The 21,601-nt window shown below is 39.3% G+C and overlaps 1 protein-coding gene across 1 annotated transcript in view; it reads right to left on the bottom strand.

The window, feature by feature from the left end:
* Positions 1-828: 828 nt before the first annotated feature.
* LOC140231024 (sorting nexin-27-like) overlaps positions 829-21,601 on the bottom strand; it is a 123,458-nt gene continuing 102,685 nt past the window's right edge. Inside the window, exons 5-12 of the mRNA XM_072311177.1 lie at positions 19,013-19,123; positions 14,330-14,408; positions 13,291-13,457; positions 9,130-9,222; positions 7,788-7,937; positions 6,707-6,835; positions 5,242-5,430; positions 829-4,573 (exon numbers count right to left, since the gene is read on the bottom strand). Of these exons, the coding sequence (XP_072167278.1) occupies positions 4,526-4,573; positions 5,242-5,430; positions 6,707-6,835; positions 7,788-7,937; positions 9,130-9,222; positions 13,291-13,457; positions 14,330-14,408; positions 19,013-19,123 (966 nt within the window). The 3' untranslated portion in view covers positions 829-4,525. The remainder of the gene's footprint in view (positions 4,574-5,241; positions 5,431-6,706; positions 6,836-7,787; positions 7,938-9,129; positions 9,223-13,290; positions 13,458-14,329; positions 14,409-19,012; positions 19,124-21,601) is intronic.

Here is a 21,601-nt window from a genome sequence, read left to right as displayed (position 1 = left end):
CCCCCAAAAAAAAAAGAAAAAAAAAAGAAAAAAGAATACAACAGTACCCTCCGCAACGATACCTTTAAAAATAGTGAATCAATCCAAATGCAATTTCAGGGTACGAAACTATAACTCACTTGACCCATTCAATTTGCTTCAGTGGTCAGAGAAATGAGGAATTTTGTAAATCTTGTAGGGAATCTCTTCCCTCCAAGTTCCGTTGTAATTTTTTTTTTTTTTTTTTGACATGCGGTACAAATGTATTTGAAGAATCGCAACTGCTGATCTACATTTTTAGCAAACCTGTCGGAAAAAGCAATAAGTAGGTTTCAAACCTGTCATCTACTACTTTCCTTGCAGGGAGACTACCACTAGGCTATCCCTGATGGTTGCCAGCAGTGACATGATGAAATTGGAACAAATACCCGAGCTCTGAAATTCAGACATTGCAATGTAATACAAATGTGAATAGCTCAAGGTGGTTGAGTTGCTGCTGGCAACCAGGAATAGCCTGGGATTTCCCTGTATGGAATTGCAATTATGAAAACAAAACAATCTCCCCCCCCCAAAAAAAAAAAAAAAATATAAATAATTCAATAACCCCAAGAAAATGAAGCCCTCGCCCATTCTACGTATGTGAAGAATTGCAGTATGGATTCTCCTTACAGGCAAGAGTTTTGCCATCTTGGATCATTCCACTGTTTCGCCATCATCTTCATCACAAACAAGTTGCAAGATGGTTAGGGCATGGCTCATCAACACCCCACTTTGCCGCTCTCACGCAGCAAAATGTAGCCAACCAAATTTTACCGGCAGTAGAGGGACTGAATAGAAGACAGACTGGTGTTACAGGCACAGGACAAGGCTTCTTTTATTATCAATGTTCACATGATAATAGAACGTCAGTTTGCATTCATACCATTATGCTTCTTGTGTCTGTATACAGCAAATAGTATCATAATAATATATGATTTTAGCTCTTTTTTTTTAAAATTTCTACAGCATTTTTATTATTTTTTTCATAAAGAAATAACCTTCCACTCAGTCTTAAATTTTTAAATTTTCAATACATGTGTCTAAATTTACAATCTACATATACAATGTCAGACAGGCGCTAACTCTGCTGTATACAGCGCCTGAAGATAACATCCCAGTGCTTATTCACAAACAATTTCCAGTACCTGGTGTCTTGACAATATATCTTATGATACGTAACAAAATAACTCAACTGTATCTCGAGGAACTGAAATGTAGTCACCAATTAAAGAAACAAAACAAAACACACCTCCTCCTTATAAGTTTATTGATTGGATGAGCAACTTTGCAAGCTTTAGAGCAATTAATTAATAGCTAGCTTTGGTAAAGAATTTGATCTTGACAAAAATTGCTTTTCACAGAAACCTCTGGTACTTATTGCTCAACACTACTTGACCTGACCAAGCCGGGCTGCTAATAGTCTTTACTCAAGACTCCTCAAGTGTGCAATAACTACCCCAAGCGACACTGCAGCTACTACACATATGTACCGCATATTTTCATCTAGTGACGGATGACTTGACAAAAGCAAACTTGACGGGCAGTTCTGGGTATCAGTGGATCCATTTAAAAGAATGACAGGTGCCAGAGTTGAATGCACTTTATGAGCAATCCTTCCTTCACTAGATGTAGTCAAGTTTGCATTCTGGCAATATATCAAATAATATGCAGTATTTCACTCTGCATCGGCAAAATATCGCCTCAGCTACTCTTTGGTGAGATGACATAACATGGAGCAAGCTAGATGATCAGTGAATAAGAAATCTACATTGGCTTTATCTAATGTAACTGCTTGGAACTGCAAACTCCATCTTACAAAAACAGACTTGTTTTCCTTTCTAGCTTTAGAATGATATGGGAATAAAATCTATCAAGAACAACTGTCCCAGTCGTAATCTGAATCACAGATTACGCAGCACACAAAGATCCATACAGGGAGTTTTGGTAAATTAGCAAATGAAATCATTGCGAAAACATTCTGAGAACAAGCATATATTGTACAAGCTACAAACAAGTATATCAGAAGCCTATGTGGGACAATTAACTACTAGGTGTCATTTTTCCTATTTCCAGAACTACAACTGTTTAATTAAAGAGATGAAAATGAAACACAGGGTACCATCAGCAAATCTTCACAAAATACAATTAAGCACTGAAAAACGTAACAGATCAATCTTGAGAATGAGGGTTTCATAATCTGCAAATACCAGACAAAAAGATAGCTCGTACTGCATTGCAAAGCAAATATTTTCGGATTGAAGTACATGCTCACTGTGCACACACATACATACAAAGGTGAACTGTTTTGTCATTTTGTGATTGTGAAGATCATGCATACGCAATCTTAGAAACACAGGTCACTTAATGAGCAAACTTGAGAGAGAGAGAAAAAAGTTCTGACAAAATATATCTTTCATAAAAGTATTAACAAAACACAGTCCTGCTAGTTGTATACTTTCATATCTTTGTTGGACTTTTCTTTTTGCACACTTTCTTTTGTGACTTTGTTAACTTTCAAATCTACATGTTGAAGAATAGATGTGCATTTTGATCAAATATTTCGTCAATTTCCAATGAAATGAATACTGTACACGGGACTTTTGTGAGCATTTCTCCAGAATGAAGACTCCATAAACTTACAAGTGTTTGAATTTGCATCTGGAATTAAAAATATGTAGCACAATGTATCTCCTTTCAAGAGAAAAATAAGCAATTTCCCAACTTGGGGAGAATATACATTGCATATCAGCTTAGGGGAGGCAATATTTTTGCATGTTCTAGTTGTAAATTTTGTGAATATCAGTCACCTTGGAAAATCTGAAAATTATAAGACATATGCAAGTGCATGGTATGTTCCATTCAAAATTTACAGGATCTTTTCTGGTTTCAAGAGAAAAATGAGCTGAACTATTATCATCATCCATTTCCATTGGATAACACTAATTGACCACTTTATCAGAATATACTCTCTATTCTGATTGGTCTGGTGTGACAATCTTTTCTTGTATTAAAGTCACCTTTCTTTAGCTAGCAATACTCCAGGATTTAGGTGCCCACTATATGTTGTAGAATCTTTACTGAAAATAACTGAAACAAAAACAAATCAAAGACATCACTTAACAAGCAATTATAGCCATGAACAACATCTACACATAGTTTTGGGATCATTCCAACTGTTGAACTTTCCGACGCATAAATCACCGAGCAAATCTTGTGAAAGAATGCTTTCACAACTAAACTGATCCGTTCTTCAATGGCAATAGGTTGTTCAAATATACTTTCAATGGCCGACCTTTGAACACATTGGCCCCAAAAGACCAGTGTGTTACATATGCCTTTATCAACCGAGAGTAGACTAAAATGTGACTTACTCAAACCAAACTCAAAATGTAAACATCCATGGATCCCTTGAGAGGTATGTATGTGTCTGAAAGTGATTATCTAAGCAAAGTCAAAGTTACAGAGTGAAAAAAAAATATGCTGCTATCATACAAATGACACTATGTTCATCAACTCTTGAGTCGTCTTGGAATAACTTGCCAAATGAGACTATATGAATCTGGGTATAAGTTGGAACACAATCTGAAGAACGTACAATTGAGGCATATACACAATATGAAATTTGGGATGGTATGGAGAAGTTCAACACATTACACAAAGCAATGAGGCAACACACAACAAATACAAAAACACGTTGTAATCATGATAGTGACAAGTTTAGTGTTTATATAGTTTATAGCTTTCCTCTCTATAGGAGTTCATCTTTCCCGCAGATATTCATATGTATAAAAAAATATGTGGATATATGAAAGAAAAAGCGTAGATGAAATACAAAGCAATGGCAGCTCGCGTGAGTACATGTACAGTGGTCTATAATGTCAATATTTTCATGCCGTAATGTATGCTGAAGTCGCAAGAGCGCCACCTCTTGTTCATTCTTTGGCCAGTCAGCGTGTAAGCTACAGTCTCGTTGGTATGTTATGGGAGCTGGTCGCATCCTTTCAGAGAGAAGCGAAGAGCAGACGCCACGTAAGGCCATTCAGTACGAGATATTTTTGAACGCCACACAAGAAGGAGAGAAAAAGAGAACTTTTCTGTCGACAGCTGGCATTCTATCTGTCGATGTCAGGAGCTATCTCCGTGCACCAATGTCTCAAAGTCCAGGTCCAGATACAGTCACATCCTGCAAGTGATGAGCTGACTCCTCCAGTTAATGGCATCCAACAAGAGATGATCCCCGTCCCCACAGGGAGCTAAAGTTGACCACCATCTCCGTCGAAGCTCGTCTGCCTTGACTTCCAGTCCCCGTCACAGCAAGCTGTTTGAGTGTTGGGGCTGAGGATAGTGTATCCTCACACGGTAGTTACCCCGACATGTCAGTTGGCATTTGCTTGTTTGCTTTTTCTCCCCTTCTCACTATCAATTCTGCTTTGTCTTTTTCCATCTTTGTTTCCTTTCCTTTGAATGCAGTGAACTGGTGGCAGGGGCAAAGGTCAGAGGTCAGAGGTCACAAGCCTTCGTCGTCCTCCTCAATGACGTTTCTGTGCTCCAGTCTCTGCGAGTCAAATGCAGGTGAAAAATTCCTCAACATAGCAGTACACAGACAGACTACCATGGCTATTATCATGACAACGGACTGGAAGCACAATGCCGATTGCTAAACGTTGGTGCCATATCATTATCTGAACATAAGCTATAACTACTCTTGTCACTGTGTTGTTGCTAAAATTCAATCCATGTGACTATTTGTGGGTTTTGCGATACAATGTTAACACACAGGCAGCCTTCAAATAAGGTATTCAGTGATATTCTTACAGCTAACTTGCAAAGTGGCAGTCCCTTCTGAAACAACATACCGTTTATATGGAATATTTTGTTCCTTTAAAAAAAAAAATTGTTGTGAGTTCTGCGCTTGACTGAACTATCACAAAAATAATACCACACAATTTCTTCGTTGTTGTCTTTTTTTTCAGAGACCCTGCACAAATAAGATATCAATTATCTCAGGATTCAAATTCATGAATTGAATCCTGAGTATCTCAGGATTGTTCTTGGAGAAATAAAGATGGCAATACAATATACTGTGGTGTGGTACAGTTTGGTGGGTTCCAGATACGAGTCAATCATGATGACAGTGTGTAGGTTTTTCATGATAAAACTGGTGTAAAAATTTCTGCACCTACACATCATTTTAAACCATGAGATGTGTTTAACAGGACATACTCTGTGATGGTTCTCATCTTCCTCCTCCTCCTCTTCCTCCTCCTCTTCTTCTTCTTCTTCTTCCTCTTCCTCCTCCTCTTCTTCCTCCTCTTGGTGGTTGGTAGGTTGTCCGTTGCCATGGTGATCATTTTCCCGACACCACTCCCGTTCCTTTAGCACTCTGGCGAAGCACTCTTCAAGGTATTCGTACTGAATTGGGAAGGATGAGTGGAATGAGAAGCCACTGTATATTAGCAAATCATGCTTGAAACTATAAATGAAAAGTGAGAGCTAACTACAGACTTATCATTCCCCAATGTCATTATACCCAGATGTGAGTAGCCTTTAAAATATTGACCTTTTTTGTAGATATCTACAGCTAGCATTGCTTCTTCATACAGTCTCCACGGCCTGTCCGCAAGACACAAATTTCAGGGTTTTGTCTTTAGTTTAAGACGATGCCGAACCGACATATGAATTCAAAAACTCTGACATCACTGCTTGACAACTCAGCAAAGTAAAAGTCAAGCCTGCATCGCAAATCAGTTGCTTCTGGATAATCTAAGAGCTGAACTGGAATCAATGTCATGAAAACTACATTTACAAGCCCATCCCCACCACAAAGTACAACTTTAAATTCATTGGACAATTCATACGCATCAAATTGGGAGTCCATATTTTCATGCATAAACTTACATGATCTTGTATAGTTTTTAGCTGGTCTGGGCTAAACAAACTGCACAGGAATTTGCCAAACTCTCGTAAAAATTTCTCAAAGTTTCTCTTCACATCAAGTTTCCATTAACCCCAAATTGAGAGAATTCAGTTACTTTTCTCCTCAAGTGATTTAAGGGCATGGCTAGTAACTGATCAGTGGGAATGCTGAGGTATTATTGTTCCAATTCTTATGGGATTAAGAGTACATTACATATCTATTGTTGTGTGAAGATTATTTGCTTCAGAATGGTCTCATATTCAAGTAATGTGCAGTTTACTGCCCCGTCACTGTACAGGCATGCTAACCTGGAAACATGAAACTGCACATTACTTGAATATGAGACCATTCTGAAGCAAATAATTTTCACACAACAATAGATATATAATGTACTCTTGAATGAATCCCACAAGGATTGGAACAATCATCCCCCAGCATTCCCACTGATCAGTTACTAGCCAACCCCTTTAAGAAGTGCTCTATTATTATCATGACACATCATCACTCTTACGGCATTACTAGTACATGCAAACTAATCTGAGAAGTTGACAAAGCCTGTACTAACGTCCAAAGTCATCTGCCAATAAAACTTTTTTTTTTTTTGGGGGGGGGGGGAGGAAAGGTGTGGAGATATTTGTCAATACCCTACCATCCTACTGGCTGTAACCACAGACACATGCAAAGCAAACAAACAGACAAACATAGACAAGAGGAAAATGTGATAGAAAACGACAGCAATGGCAACAACCACCCCCCTTCCCCCTTACTCACATATTTGGTGAAGACTCGCACCCATCTTGGCTTCTTGCCCGGCTTGGTGTACTCAAAGCAGAATGCCATACCCTCCTCATCCGTCTCGTACTGACTAATCTCATGCCAGTCAAAGGCTGGGGCTTGCTCCTATATACGTTGAACACAGGTACAACATATCAATGAGTGTGTGTGTGTGTGTGTGTGTAGAAAGATAAACAGACAGATAGATAGATAGATAGATAGATAGATGGATAGATAGACAAATAGATAGACAGACAGATAGATATTATAGATAGATAGATAGATAAATACATAGATGACAGAAAAAAGATAACGATAATTCCACTGATTTTTTTCTAGCAAAATGATAAAGCACTTATACTATTTCAAACATTTTACAGACTTTTTAAGTTGAAAGAATGTGTACTTTTCATTAAAAGGAAATTTTGTGAATTTCTTTGTTTCATTTTCATTTTATCATTCCACTACTGTGAGTTCACATAATGTTATAGCCATTTTATCCAGTATTGACAGCTCAAATGGATTTAACTAAAAATGTCTGAGGTAGATTCCTCTTGACCTAGGCCTTTGCATGACCCACTTGCATGTAGCAAGATTTTTACATGCTTGTGAATTGTAATAATTACAGTTTACATACTTAGCACATACCAAGCATTCGCGCACTCAGCAAGCGCTCTCGCAACCGACAAGACAATGCAGTATGGTATATTATTGAACAGCCAGTAACGACAGTAGCCTATGGAGAGTTAATACACTGGTATATGCATCTCCTTCAATACGCTCTCATATTGCACAATAAAAATTGAGCGGACAACAATACGCGTTTTTAATGCGCTGCTACAACATCCTTTATAGATGATAATTCAAAACCTTGAATATCTGTCACAGCTTAAACTACAATGACAACCTGTAACAAATCACTGTTTTGAGGGATGCAACTTCTGTCTACCTGTATCAAAAACATTCTCCTTTTGACAATAATACATCTGCATCAAGAATTTTCTGCCTTTTACACTATTTCATCTGTATATCAGCATGCTTGGACAAGTTTCCTTCTTTCTTTTTTTGCTGGACCCACCTCTAATGTTCCATCCTCCTTACAGGCCTGTAGCGTGAACTTCTTGTAGCCCACAACTGGAATGACGTGACCCGACTTCTTGGCGTCGCACGAACAGTGGGGGAAGGCCACCGTCCCGTAGCCGTCCAGTCCCCGGACTATTTTCAAGTACTGGGAGGACAGATGACGAGGGTGTGATGTCAGTAATCAAGGTCAACTTTGCACATATCCTGCACTGATTTCCTCCTAAGCCCAATTCATGAAGGTGGTACAAATTTTGTCCATGGTTTATATACAAAGACTGTAGTTTCGTATGGGGCGCCAAGTTTCGTATGCGGCGCCAAGTGTCGCATAGCCTCTTTTGTTACGAAATCAGTCATTTCATCGACAAAATTATCATTTTGTAACGAATGACTGATTTTGTAACGAAATAAGCTATGCAACACTTGCCGCCCTTTACAAAACTACAGCCTTTGCCCATGGTTTAAACCATGGACAAAGATTGTACCACCTTCGTGAATTCGGGCCTTTGAGTTTCAGTGCTCTGTGAGCTTACTTCACTCATACTCAATGCAAGAATTAAACAGAATCCTTCATACATGATAAATTCACCCTATACAAATGGGAGTATAGCTTATCAGCTGTCTTTGGTTGTTTGTTTATTTGGGTGGAGGAAAGGATTAACTTCCATTTAAACAATATGACGTCTGACTTTTGGCATGACAGCAACCTTTTTTACCTCACAAAACATTGATATTTAGAAGAAAGGAAATTGTTCCTCTGTGAAACATTAGCTTACGATCACTGCTTTTCCATTAACAATATCTGTCTGATTTTTGGCATGACAGAAAAATGCTTTTTACCTCACAAAACATTGACATTTAAAAGCAAGGAAATTGTTCCTCTGGGAAACAGCAGCTTATAATCACTGCAATAATGAAAAAGTTGCAGCTGTAAAACTACGTGATGACATACAACTGTACGATACTTATACCGGCATGTTGTTCCAGACACCTCTGGCTGAGGAACAGAGAAATTGTAAGGAAAGGTGCCGTTATTACATCACTCTTCTCTCATATCAGAAATAAGACACTAGGTCAAAATAGAAATTAAAATTTAGCTCTGTAAATCACAGACAGCAAACTTTTAACAGACTCAAAAAGATTTGCAGACACAAACATCTCAAACACTCCTCTTCACAGAGTACTTTATACAACCACTGTCAATTTGTGGATGAATCGCAACACGGCAACAAACCAATCGGCAGTCGGCATGTACATCGAATCCTAATTAGTAATTGATATGATTGCAACTGTCAGGAACTGCTAACCGCCATGTGAATCAGTCTCAAGGTCAGGCTTACCTGTAGTTTGTTTTGCTTGTCCTGATGTGCTTTTAGCTCATACAGGGTGTTGGAGGGGCACTTCACTCTGTGTTTGGACACATCACTCACCGCCTTTAAGGATGGGGGGGGGGGGGGGAGAGAAATACACACAAAATATAGGATTACAAGAGAATTTTACACCTAAAAGTTTTAGCAGTATGAATAAAGAAAAAGGAATACAAAACCTAAATATGTGACAATGTGGGGGAGACAAAAATATTGCAATACCTAGAACAAATGGAATATCAGCTACCATCATTCCAGGCAAAGAATGATAGTCTTGGTCACAGACTACAACCTTATATGCATGTGCAGCACTCCTTGTTCACTTTGTACAACAAACAAAAAACAAACAAACAAACAAAAATTGGCTGAATTCCGTCTTTGTATTCTTAACTTCTGGTGGGGAATATGACTTTACTCACTTAGATTATGTGTCAGCATGTAATGTCCCTGATGTTTTCAGCCTAAATGACATAGGAGTAGTTAATTACTAGACAGCAATGAAGTTGTTGTACATGTAGGTAAACTGGTTCAGTATCAAGTTAAGTCCAATATCCTCTGTAAAAGGCTGACAACTGACATATCATGTGTCATTGTAGGTGCATTTACTTTTGAGACACAGGGAAGTTGCAAAGATGCCAATGGAAATCTGAGGACATTTAAATATGATATATCATGTGTAAACTTGCAGCTCAGATAACATGCCATACGCACAGATAATTTTTTTTTTTTATGATATAATACAATTCAGAAGCTTTAAGTAGGTTTAAAAACTGACAATAGCAAGCTACATTCATGTGCACTATTCCTCCTCAATATCCCTGTCTGTCTTGTATATGATAGCCTCTATTTTTAGTCTGTAGCCTTCAATTCCAAACAGCTATGTGCATGAGTCTGTGTGTGTGTGGGCATGGGGATGGGGTGGGGTGGGGATGGGGGGGGGGGGGGGGTGTCAGGGAATGCAGTCAATGCGACAAGTTCAGAGATCTCTTCATTATGGATGCAGACAGCTTTACCACTCATGGAAATTTCAACCATGTGACTTTCACTGGATCACTACGAACTTGAGATACATGTGAATCACTCGTCCCTTGATTGACAAGGTGGATTAGGTAATGAAAGAAAGGGTATTACACAAATTGTGTCCTTGTCAGGACTGTTTTGATAGGAGCTATATAATGAGAGCTGGGGGACATTTTAAAGTTGTGTGATTTTTATTCCCAAGAGAACGAGGAGAAAGGAATTATATTGGTACGTCAACTCTATTTTATGGGCAATGGATTCTCAATTCCAGGATGATAGGATGAAGAGGAGAGAGAAGGAAGAAGTAGGAAGAGAAAGGGATGGAAAAGGAGGCAGATGGGGAGGGGGAAGGAAGGGGGAAGGGAAGGGGGAGGAAGGGGAGGGTGAGGGAGGAAGCAAAAGGAGAAGAAAGGGGGAAGGAAAGGTAGGGAAATCTAGAGTTCAATGTTTGATGCTGAAAGTGGTTCTTGTGTATCAATGTCTATTCACAGATACATTATCCTGAACTTGCCCTTGGCTTTGGAGAGAGGGGGTGGGGTGGGGGTGTGGGAGGGGAGAGGGAGGCAGAGATAGATAGAGAGAGAGAGGGGGGGGGGGAGGGGGTGAGGTCGGTAGGGGCTGATGTGTGACTGACTCACGATCACACCATAGTGAGTTCCTTGGGTACCCCCAGTCATCCCCAAACCCTCGCACCTCTACTGCTGCTCATCACCAATGCCTATCACATGCCAACGGTTAGTCTCCTTTTGAGGCTTTTTGTGTAATTCATAAACTGAGTTTTACCTAGCACATTTTAGCACATGAGTAAATTATGTTTCTTGTTTCACAGTGTTCCCCCATCTTCCTCTGTAAAAATGCATTTAAAGAGAGGGAAAATTATTCTAATTAACCCTGAACAAGTATATACTAAAATGATTATATCTGACTCGACTTGTGACAATTTCTGATACCATTAATAAACCTGGGAAAGAAGACTACTCAACAGCAGGCAAACACCATACAGCTGGAGTCTGGTATGTCAACATAAATGCCTCATTCCACATACTGTTTCAAAAAAAAAGTATCCTCATGTCAGTGCAGTAAGCCTGTTTACAGATGGCACAAACTAGGATCGACTTTGTCAAGCGAGGTATTTATAGATCCATGCTCTTGCACAGGACTGACTGGAATTGCTGAGTCATAAGCACAGGGTTACTAACTTCACACATTTTCTCTTTGAGCACTGCTCGTGTGCATTTTCCCTAAAAGGTCTACATGTTTTGTATACAACTGCATTCCCATGCAGAAATTGAAAATAAAAGATTACTGGTTCTTTGCAGCAGGTCTTAACCTACTTGTCACTTTCCCTATGACAAGCCAAAATTACAAGCAGGCAATGTAATATTTTCTTGCTTCCAACTTCCAAGAAACAGGCGGGTGATCTCTTAGAATTTTGTTGTTGTTTTTTTTTTAAGTTACTGCCGAAAAAAAAAAAAGAAAAATGAAAAGTGTTGCTAAATGGATAGACTACTTGTACGCATTGTCCGATACATGCCACACTGGTGTTAGACAACCTAAACACAAACTTTCATGTGAAAACACATATCACCAGAGGTTATAAAGCACCCAATGTGTATTTCCCTCTCTGTATTGCATGCCTTGGAGAGATAATTGAGCATTTGGCTCTTTATCTTTTATAAATGATGTGAAGCCGCTACTTGTGAATTTTATCTGAGCAACTGAGACCTAGTTCACACCAACGCTTGAGCTGTTGTTCAGTTAGGGACCACCTCCTGACGTGTCCCTTTCCATTTTTGTGAAGCAGACACGTACAGGGCTAGGCCTCCCATAATATTGACATGTCTGTCACATCATATTGGGCTCTATGTCGTCGCGAGCATGTGGTACACTCCATCGCATGCACATCGGCCATGTTGAGTGCTGTTTGAGATATTCAAGCTCTTTTATTGCATTACAAACCTTATGTTTTCTGATGAGTTCAAAGGAAATGAGAAGCATCAGCCAACCTCATTACCGTGTTCTTGGAAAATGTCAAATGGGATATTTTTTTTTCTTTTTACCCATTGAGGATGGACTGATTTTGCTACAACACACATTTCCCATAGACTCCTGCCCGAGTATACTCAGGACTCGTCCTCAACGGGTGAAGAGTTTACTGTTTCAGTTTCACTGCAGCAAACATCCCATTTACTAAATATACATTTTTTCAGTCCCATTCACACTTTTTATGTCAGCAAAGGCTTTTACTTCTAACTTATCGCTCAAATGTCAGCTTGAATACACACTGCTACTATCCATTTGTGTACATGAAGAGTACCACTACAGTGGATAAGAAAAAGTCAGTCTCAGCTGTAGCCTGAATTCTTGGTGCAATAGCACAAAGTGTAACCCTTGATGAGCTATGGCAGTTTGGCCCAAGACAAATGAACTCACAGTTCACTTTCTTGATTCACAACCAACTGAAGCCCTGTTTTAACAGAGCCTTTCAAACTGGAGTTATCGCGACAAAATCCAGGTAACGTCAGGGTAATCTTTTTTCACCCTGCCTGTTGAAAAGGTTTCCGCAAAATGTTGCTTGAACGTTGCCGTGATAACTTTTGCCAAAAATTTCCGCGACACTACCCTAAAGTTACCACATTACCCTGGCAACTCTCGTATTACATCGCAACTGTGGTAACATTCCAATGCTGTACTGAACACACATGTGCAAAATTGCAGACAGAGCATGATTGACACATCACGCGTCAATCACGTGCATAGATTTTAACCACTGATCTCTATGTAGCTGAGATCTGTGATTGTAACAAAATTTTGCTTACGGACATGCGGCGCTGGCCGCGGTGGGTGAGGTAGTCACATCAGTGGACACACCCCCTTCGTAGAATCCTACCCAAGCAAGGTTTTCAGTGTGTGTGTCTGTTAAAAACGATACCCCTAGCTCTCTCCTGCGGTTTCATTAGAATTTTAGAGGAATCTTGTTACCGGACACTACTCGCGCATTGCTGTTGTAAGGTCTGTTAAATTGGGGCATAATACAAAAAACTACAACAAACAAACACACAAGCAAAACTTATTGCTGACTTCCGATCTCTGACCCCTGACCTAGGTTCTCACCTGCCAGAAGAGATACGCCATGGCCTTCTCGTCGTGGTTCATGAGGAGTTCCTGCGTCGGCGCAAAGACCCACTTCCGCATGGAGATGCAGCTCTCGGTGGGCGTGGCCGACGAGTAGTTCTGGATGTACAGACTGTGGGGGAATTCTGTCCGTAGTAACTTCCTCTCTGGGGGATCAAACGTGCAGATGAAAATGCCAACACAAATGATATGGATGAGTGAGGTTAGACCCTGAGCACACTGATGGTAGATAGTGTTGTGACAACCCTAGAAAACCTACATGTACATTCAGCATTATAAGTGGCATATTAAAGGAGATATCATCTCAAATCAAGCTCAAAATCATTTGGCTTTCATTTTCTGGCGAAAGTATTCAGAGGAAGCCTAAACCATGGACTTGTAAACATTTGCCGTGACTTTTAAAAACTTATTACATGCAACAGTATAGATTGCTTTGTCAGCAATGGTTGTTATCTATCATCACATGCTTTCATTGTGAATGACTGAGATAAAGATTCCAACATATCAAGTTATCAGTCAATACTTGTGTGACTTAAATAAGATGTGATATTTAAAAGGAACCATGACAAATCTGAATTCAAAATGAGGTCTCACTACTGTTGCATGTCGTCATTCTTACAAGGGGGAGGGGGTGAGGGGGACCGGGTAGGGGTGAGGGTGAGGGGGATCCTATAGGAGGAAGCAACTTGGGTCTTGGCCAACAGCATGATACATGGTATCACATTTCTAAAGAACAGGGGCCCTGGTTTTCATCTGTTGTCTCTTTGACATGAGATGCTATGCTATGTATCTATATCTGGATACATGAAGTACATACTCAGGGGCATAGTCAGGTACAACGTATGTATGTATATATGAACAATGTACAGTATATATGTATATATGTACATGTAGACAGATGATATGTATACACATCAAAATACACTTCATTTTGGAATTTCAGCTGCCCAACTGGGCAACATAAATCTTTAAGGGGCCCAGGTACCTGCTACCATCCTGACTACGCACATATACTTACCAAATCCACTGTCTGTGATCTCAAACAGAAAGAAGTAATTGACCATTCCCTTGTCCAAGGCAATCTTGTGAACTAGACACTGGCCAATGGGAAACACAGAAAGAGAGATAGAAAAGAAGACAGTTGATGAGTTGTGTATCTCTCTGCTGTGATTAGTCTATGCAATGTAATCCCAATGCCTGTCCGAGATTTGTAATACTTAAATCTGATAAACCCTAAGGGCATCGTCTATCTAATATTGCAAGAGGCCGGGGCTGTTCTAAAAACAGTAAACTGTGTTCTGATTATCTCCTATACAAGACTACATTCCTCTCTTTCATACAGGAATAGAAGAATGCAAGCAAAGGGAATTTCAAAGGAAATTTAAATGTTATCTAAGACAGAGAAATTGTACAATTGAGATGTTGAAACAAGTGGAAGGGGTCTTTTAAAATTTTGTTCAAAATCTGGCACTACAGCTGAGATGGTTGGATCATGACTGCTAAACAGCCTGCATAAGGAATCCCATTTTTTTTTTTATGACAAAGAACATCACTGAACTCGTGTTTTCTGTGTGAAAAAACAAACATACTTTCTTGTGTTTGCTTGAGAGATTGAGATGTAATCTGTATATTTCTGCACATCAACCAAGGCAAGGAAGTCACACTTGTCAACAACAGATTATGTTTTCAAGCATACAAATCAGAGATTACATATTCCACACGAACTGTAATAACCCAACAACTATTTTTAAGGCAATTTACAGATCATCAAGATAGGTTACTAACAAACATGGCAGCATTATATATTAACTTTTGACTTTCAAAATTTCAATCAAGATTTCGCTAAACTGTTGCTTCTGAAGTACGTCACTCTGCACTAATCAAATTCAATAAACAGGGAGTACCACCAATGACATATTGAAGTAGTCAAAAATTATGTTTTGTGTCTCTGCATGCATAAACAAAATATGTACCGTAAAAAATGAAATTTTAGCGGCATGAAATTTTCGCGAATTAGAGCCAATGGCCTTTTTCACTTTTGGCAAAGAGACAATGTAGCAAAATTGAATGGCAAGTTATTAGAGCAAACCATGTGTACACTTGTATCAAAAGTTAGCTGCTATGCAATTCTGGATTGCAATAAAATAACTGACGTCTGTCTGGACTTCTTGATCAGTAGTGAGAGGCTATTACAGCATCGGCCTCATCTCTCAGAATTTGACTCACACGTGGGTGATGATATTGCAATCAGCAGTATTGTCACACCTGGCATTGAGAGCCCCTGGCAATGTCCATCAAATTAACCAAGATATGGGGTCATATGAAAATCAGAATAGGCGTGTCTTCATCAGCCCGAAGTTTCAAAATAGCGCGCTATCTTGCGGTTACCAAACTAGTCCGATGTCAAGATAGCGCGCTATCTGTGTAGTGAAGACGCAAATAGCGCGCTATTTGATCGGGAAAATTTCCCCCGAAATCTTGGTCTAGTTCGTGAACTAGAGCGCTAATTCGTGAAATAGCGCGCTATCTCGGGTGCGTCTCCATCAGCCCGAAATTTTCTCGATCCCTCCACGCTTCTGGTTAGCCAGCTGGCTATTGAAAGCGCATGTACAAGCTATAGTGATTTTGTATAGTGCATACACTCACGGCGTATTCAAGGATCACATGTGTGTACTAGGCCTACTGTTGTTGACATCTTTAAAACCAGGGAGGTGATTCCGTGCATGCTAGCTGTTTTTTGTAAACTTCTTTTTCTGGTCCACTCTACCTTAGCTAAAGATTCTTGCAGATTGTGTGTATTTTGGATTTAATTTCAAAACCATGACATGGACTTGAAAGGCAAATGTTCAAAAATTCGTTCATTTCATATAAGATGTGTCACTGGACAGAAGAGTAGCGTTATTAATATCCCTTTGGAGAGAATTTGCTGTACTGCTCACCTCCCTGGTTGTAGTATCGTACATACGGTGTTGTAGGAGATTTTGAGCGGGAAATCCACTTTCGAACAGCGAGCTAGGCAGAGTAATGATGCAAAGTGCGCATGCGTCAATTTTCGGACTAATTTCCAGAAGTAGGCTGTTCGAGCTGATGAAGACGCACATTCGCTCTATAGGGCTATTTTCTAAGACTGCAAAATGTCCCGCTAGTTTGAACTTCGGGCTGATGAAGACACGCCTAATGTAGCAATAGCCTTACTTTGATGCTGCCACCATCATCTGGTGAGAACTTATCAATGCTCAAGCATTCTGACATGCATACTGCAAAACCAGAAATGTTCACACCATGCATTTTAATTTCGCAAATTTTTGCTAAGGGAAAGATTTGCAAAATTAAAATGCAAGCGAAAGTTTTTCTCAAGACTATATGCATTGAATGCCGGTGGCAATTTGAAAAAAATTCATGCTCCCAAAGAGGCCATCAGCTCCAATTCGCAAAAATTTCATGCTGTGAAAACATCTTGCCTTACAGTATAAACTCCAAATATAAAACGCTGCATCATTGGCCACTATAGTCTCGTTCACACACATCCAAAATTTCACAGTTTTAGAAAGTTGATAATTGCAATGCAATGCCAAAACCTATAAATTCTTGTGTGCAGATACAAGGCACACACAGAAAAATCACTAACTCTTGCGATATGTGTTGCGATGCAAAAATTGATTCGGCTTGATTTTTCTTGAAAAATCTCATGATAATTTGCTCAGCACTGTGTGTGTGTGTGTGAAGAAAACAACACTTTCTTTAACCCCATAATGCAACTTGCCACACTACTGTAGGCCCCACATTCAGGTTGCAAGGGGTACGTTCTAGTCAGTGTATAGGCATGCGTTAGTCTGGAGATTAGAAGTGCTTGAATTGCAGCCAAATTATAATCTTATTTTGCTGTATGTGCACTGTGGCAAATAAAAATAAATTTTCACATCACGATGTAAAAACCGATAACTCCAGTGTGCAAATGCTGCTATCAAATTCTCGTCCTGAACCATGCTCGCAACGAACATGCTAGTAGTACAGTACAGTGAATTTTCATTGCTGCAGTTGGAAGGGGGGGTTGATGCCTTGGCAGTACGTGAACAGATGGGGAGAGCGCTCTGCGTTAATGTGTTGCCTAATCCCAGCGGATTCACTCCTCTGCCACAAAGTGCTTGCCTCAGGACGAAGGAGATAGTTGGGGGGGGGGGGGGGTGGAGGGAAGGAGGTAAGGTTTAATTAGAGCTGAAGTAAAGAGAGCGAGCTGGAGAAAAAAAAATGAAGAAAAAGTGAACTGGATGCCTAGGGACCATTTTCTCGTCTTTCCTTTGGTTGTGGAAATACATCTGCTAATGATAATCAAGTGTGCGGTGAAGTGAAGCAAATACATATCCTTGTTTTCTGGGGGATGGGGGGGGGATGGGGGAATGGGGAGGAGAGATAAAATGAGATTATGAGAATATTGAAGCTCCATCAAATGGGATGAGCACACAGAGATATGGATATGGCTGTGTGTGATGGACACACACAAATAGCTAAATAAGATGAAGGGAGTGTGACAAGGCTATGAGCACAATAAAAGTAAGAATATATAACACATGGTATAACGTATGTGCACATATTGTAGATACACAGAGAATAGGAGGATGGGAAGAAAGATAGAAACAATCATAAATCCGCCCTAAAAATGACCAAACTTCAAAAGAAAGAGAAAAATATTCCCTACAGAATGATACAAACATTGGATAAGAAATAAGGAAGATATAAAATTTTCGATTGCATGTTTTCTGTTTTTTTTTTGAAAACACTACTTGACCAGTACTTATGATATCTGCAAGTTGATGATTTCATGCTCTCACAATTTCTTGTAACTTTATTTCATATACGGAAATGAAAAAAAAATGTAATACTTCAGCTGTATAAGTATAAAACTTGCCTTAAAACCACTCAAAATAAAAAGAACAAATGTTACTTACCTATGATATATCTTGGTATGGGAACATTATTTTATTTGTATTAGCTAAAAGTAACAATTTTTTAAAATTTCATATGTAACATACATGAAAAATTGTGAGGATATAACATTACCAACTCGCTCATTTGAATATTCATAAGGACTGGTCAAGAAATGTTTTCTGAAAACATGTGAAATTTCAAAAATGTCATATGATCCTTATTTCTTATCCAATTTTAGTCATTTTTATATCGTTCTGTAGGGAATATATTTCTTTTTCTTTTGAAGTTGATTCATTTTTGGGGTGACAAAACATTTGCTCCATTGCTCCAGTCTTATATTTCTTCAAGGACTTAATAAGGTGAGGGTTTGGGTTGTGACAGGGTTCTTAGGTTTCTATTTTGATGTGTGGACTAGGATTAGGGTTAGGGTTATGTTTGTGGGTAGAATTCATGTTTGGCTTTAAATAGCGTGCAGATATTTCATGGGGGCAACTGTAATGGCAGAAAATGCCATGGAACCACATAAGACATCCTGATAGATGGAGATAGAGGGAGAAAGATAAATATGGAGGGAGAAAGAAAGAAGGAGAGAGGAATAGGAGTGAAGGATGAGAAAAATAAAGCACACAATGAAATATCATAAGTTGAATTCCAGACACACTTAGCGGATGACTGAAGAGATTGATTTCAGGAAACCATGACGGAATTCACTCCCGTTATGCAATGTGCCCAGCAACGGTCCTAGATAAACATCACGTTGAGCTCCCGTACTCACATTATATACATCCTCTGCCGTGTTGTTTCTCCTGACTGACACGGTGACCGAAGTCCTGTCTGGTAGGTTTATCCTCATCTCAATCTGCACTTTGGGGGGCTCTGGACTCGACTGCAAAATGGAGAGGATACAAAATAAAAATTTGAGTAGCGCCAGGAATCTTACTGCTAATTAAGCTTTTACACTTCAATAAAATATGTACATTGTATACTGTGAACATCCATGTTTTCACACAATTAGTTTTTGTGCCGAGCGGCTCAAAAACATATTCGCGGGTTCTTGAATTCGCGCTGCACGATTGCCAACTCATTCAATATGTGTGGAAAAAATTGTGAAGATATTTTTGCGGGTTTTAGAATTGCACAAGCTGAAAGTAGTGCGAAATGCGTGAAAATTTGTGCATTTACAGTACCCATTTCTTTTCACATATATACATGCATGGCCACAGAGATACATTCGTTAATATAATCACTCCCCAGCATCACTACATCACCAAGGGCCTGTCAAGAATACCAAATTTGTTAACACAAAAGGAGTCTTAAAAATTGTTACATCATTTGCAGTCCATGCAACTCATACATTAAAATCTTCACAGACCTGGAGTGTACCCTGGGGAAACCTCGACAATCTGATCTTTTTTTTCTTTTTTTTTTCAATCAGAATGCTTCAAAAGGTTGGAACGAGGACAAAAGAAACATTCTACAAGAAGAAAACAACTTCAATATTCCTGTCCTTGACTGACTGTAGATTGAGTATTTAGTTTCTCCTGTTTTTCCTTATTTTTTCCCCCTGAAAATCTCAACACAAATGACTAGAATGCGGATGAAACAAGACTCACGCGGATGAAACAAGACTCACACGGAATTGAGAGAAAAACAAATCCTCAGTGTTTGAGGGGTGAAGTACTGCTCATTGTTTGTCCGCAGGTTGATTTTGCTATCTTATGCAAAAATGAGTGTGAATAACAGCTCTGTCCCGATTTTGGGAGCTTCACAATAGTTTGTACTAAAAAACAAACCTATCAGATTTCCCATATAAAGTATATGAATATACAGAAAACTCCAATCTAAATTTCTAAGATAACATATCTATGTACAACAGATCTGGTTAACAACGTACAGAGACAATCAAAATTTACGCAACTTTGAAAATAAATTCGAAGGTTTCCTTCACAACTGATCTCAAGAAACTTCTTCGATTCTGAATCATGTATCACATCATATCAAGCTGTACAAGACAACGCAAATAGAAATTATTATTTCATCTAGTGCAACTGTTATATCCATTACTTGGGAGAAATTCTGTAAGATTGCTATAATTTAAGTTTTTCAACCTGCCTGCCTAATACAATAAAGAAAAAAAAATAAGAAGAGTAAAAGGAAAAACAAAAGAGAGAAAGAGAAAGGCAGATAGTGACAGAGAACTGTGCAGCACACTTTGCATTCAAGGCACGCCATCTCGGGCTAACTGTATACGCCATATATTTAGCAAGTCTAAAATTTTCGCAAATCGCGACTTCCCGAGACAATTTCGTGAGTGGTTAAATTAAATTAGAGAATGTGGATTACAGTACTGAACAGAGAAATGTATGCATGCATGTCACATTCAAGTTGGGAATCACAGTTAATAAATTTGCAAATAGCACCTGATACGCGAAATTCGCGAAAATAAAAACATCGGCATGAAATATTCGGCTTATACAGTAACTGCCTCAGAATCCCGAGATTCAGAGATAGCAGTAGGTCCCCTTGGCAAAACAATTCTACATTTTGGGTATTTGGACACTGACATAGCCCCACCCCCTTCAAGTTGAAGACACCATTACCATTTATACAAACTGTCCGAAGTAGAGCAAATTTTCAGAGTTTCTACCAAAATTATTTCCATTCATGAGGGCAATCGTTGCTAGTGGACCTATGAATGCTTCATCACTTGGCACTAATTGGGACAAACAGGCTCATTTGCTGAACATTTACATCTCCGACAGGCCACCCTTGTAAGCACAGCTGGCAATTACACTGGTTAGGTCATGTGCTAGGGGGAAAGGAAGATTGTAATCACTCCAGTATATGAGGTATATTTCACGTTAACAACCCCTACTTGTGTACCATATTCGTTCACGTTCTCATGCCACTCCTCTCATACCTGTCAACTCCACTGGCTGCCTGTCAAAGCAAGAATATCCTTCAAGCTTCTCCTACTGGTCTACAAAATGGTCAACAATAGAGCCCCAGAGTACATTGGGGAGTGTCTGGTACGACATTCTCACTCTGGGCGCACTCGTCTTTCATCATCAGTTACCTTCACTCAACCACGCACCAGCAAACTAACTGGCAATGCAGCTTTCTCCTCTACAGCTCTCAGGCTGTGGAATAAGCTCCCTCCTCTTCTGAAATCATTACCAACACTGGATCACAATTAACAAAATTTGAAGACCTACTTATTTTGATATTCCTATACATGCACTGGACTTGTACTGTCACTGCCTGGTAATATTTATATAATCTCCTACAGCAACCAGGGAAGACATCTCATAGCGCTTTGTACCAAGTTCCAAGTGAAAAGGCGCTCTAAAAATATAAACTATTC

This window comes from Diadema setosum, chromosome 7, assembly GCF_964275005.1.
Source record: "Diadema setosum chromosome 7, eeDiaSeto1, whole genome shotgun sequence".
Lineage (NCBI taxonomy): Eukaryota > Metazoa > Echinodermata > Echinoidea > Diadematoida > Diadematidae > Diadema > Diadema setosum.
This window is presented reverse-complemented; position numbering and strand designations above follow the sequence as displayed.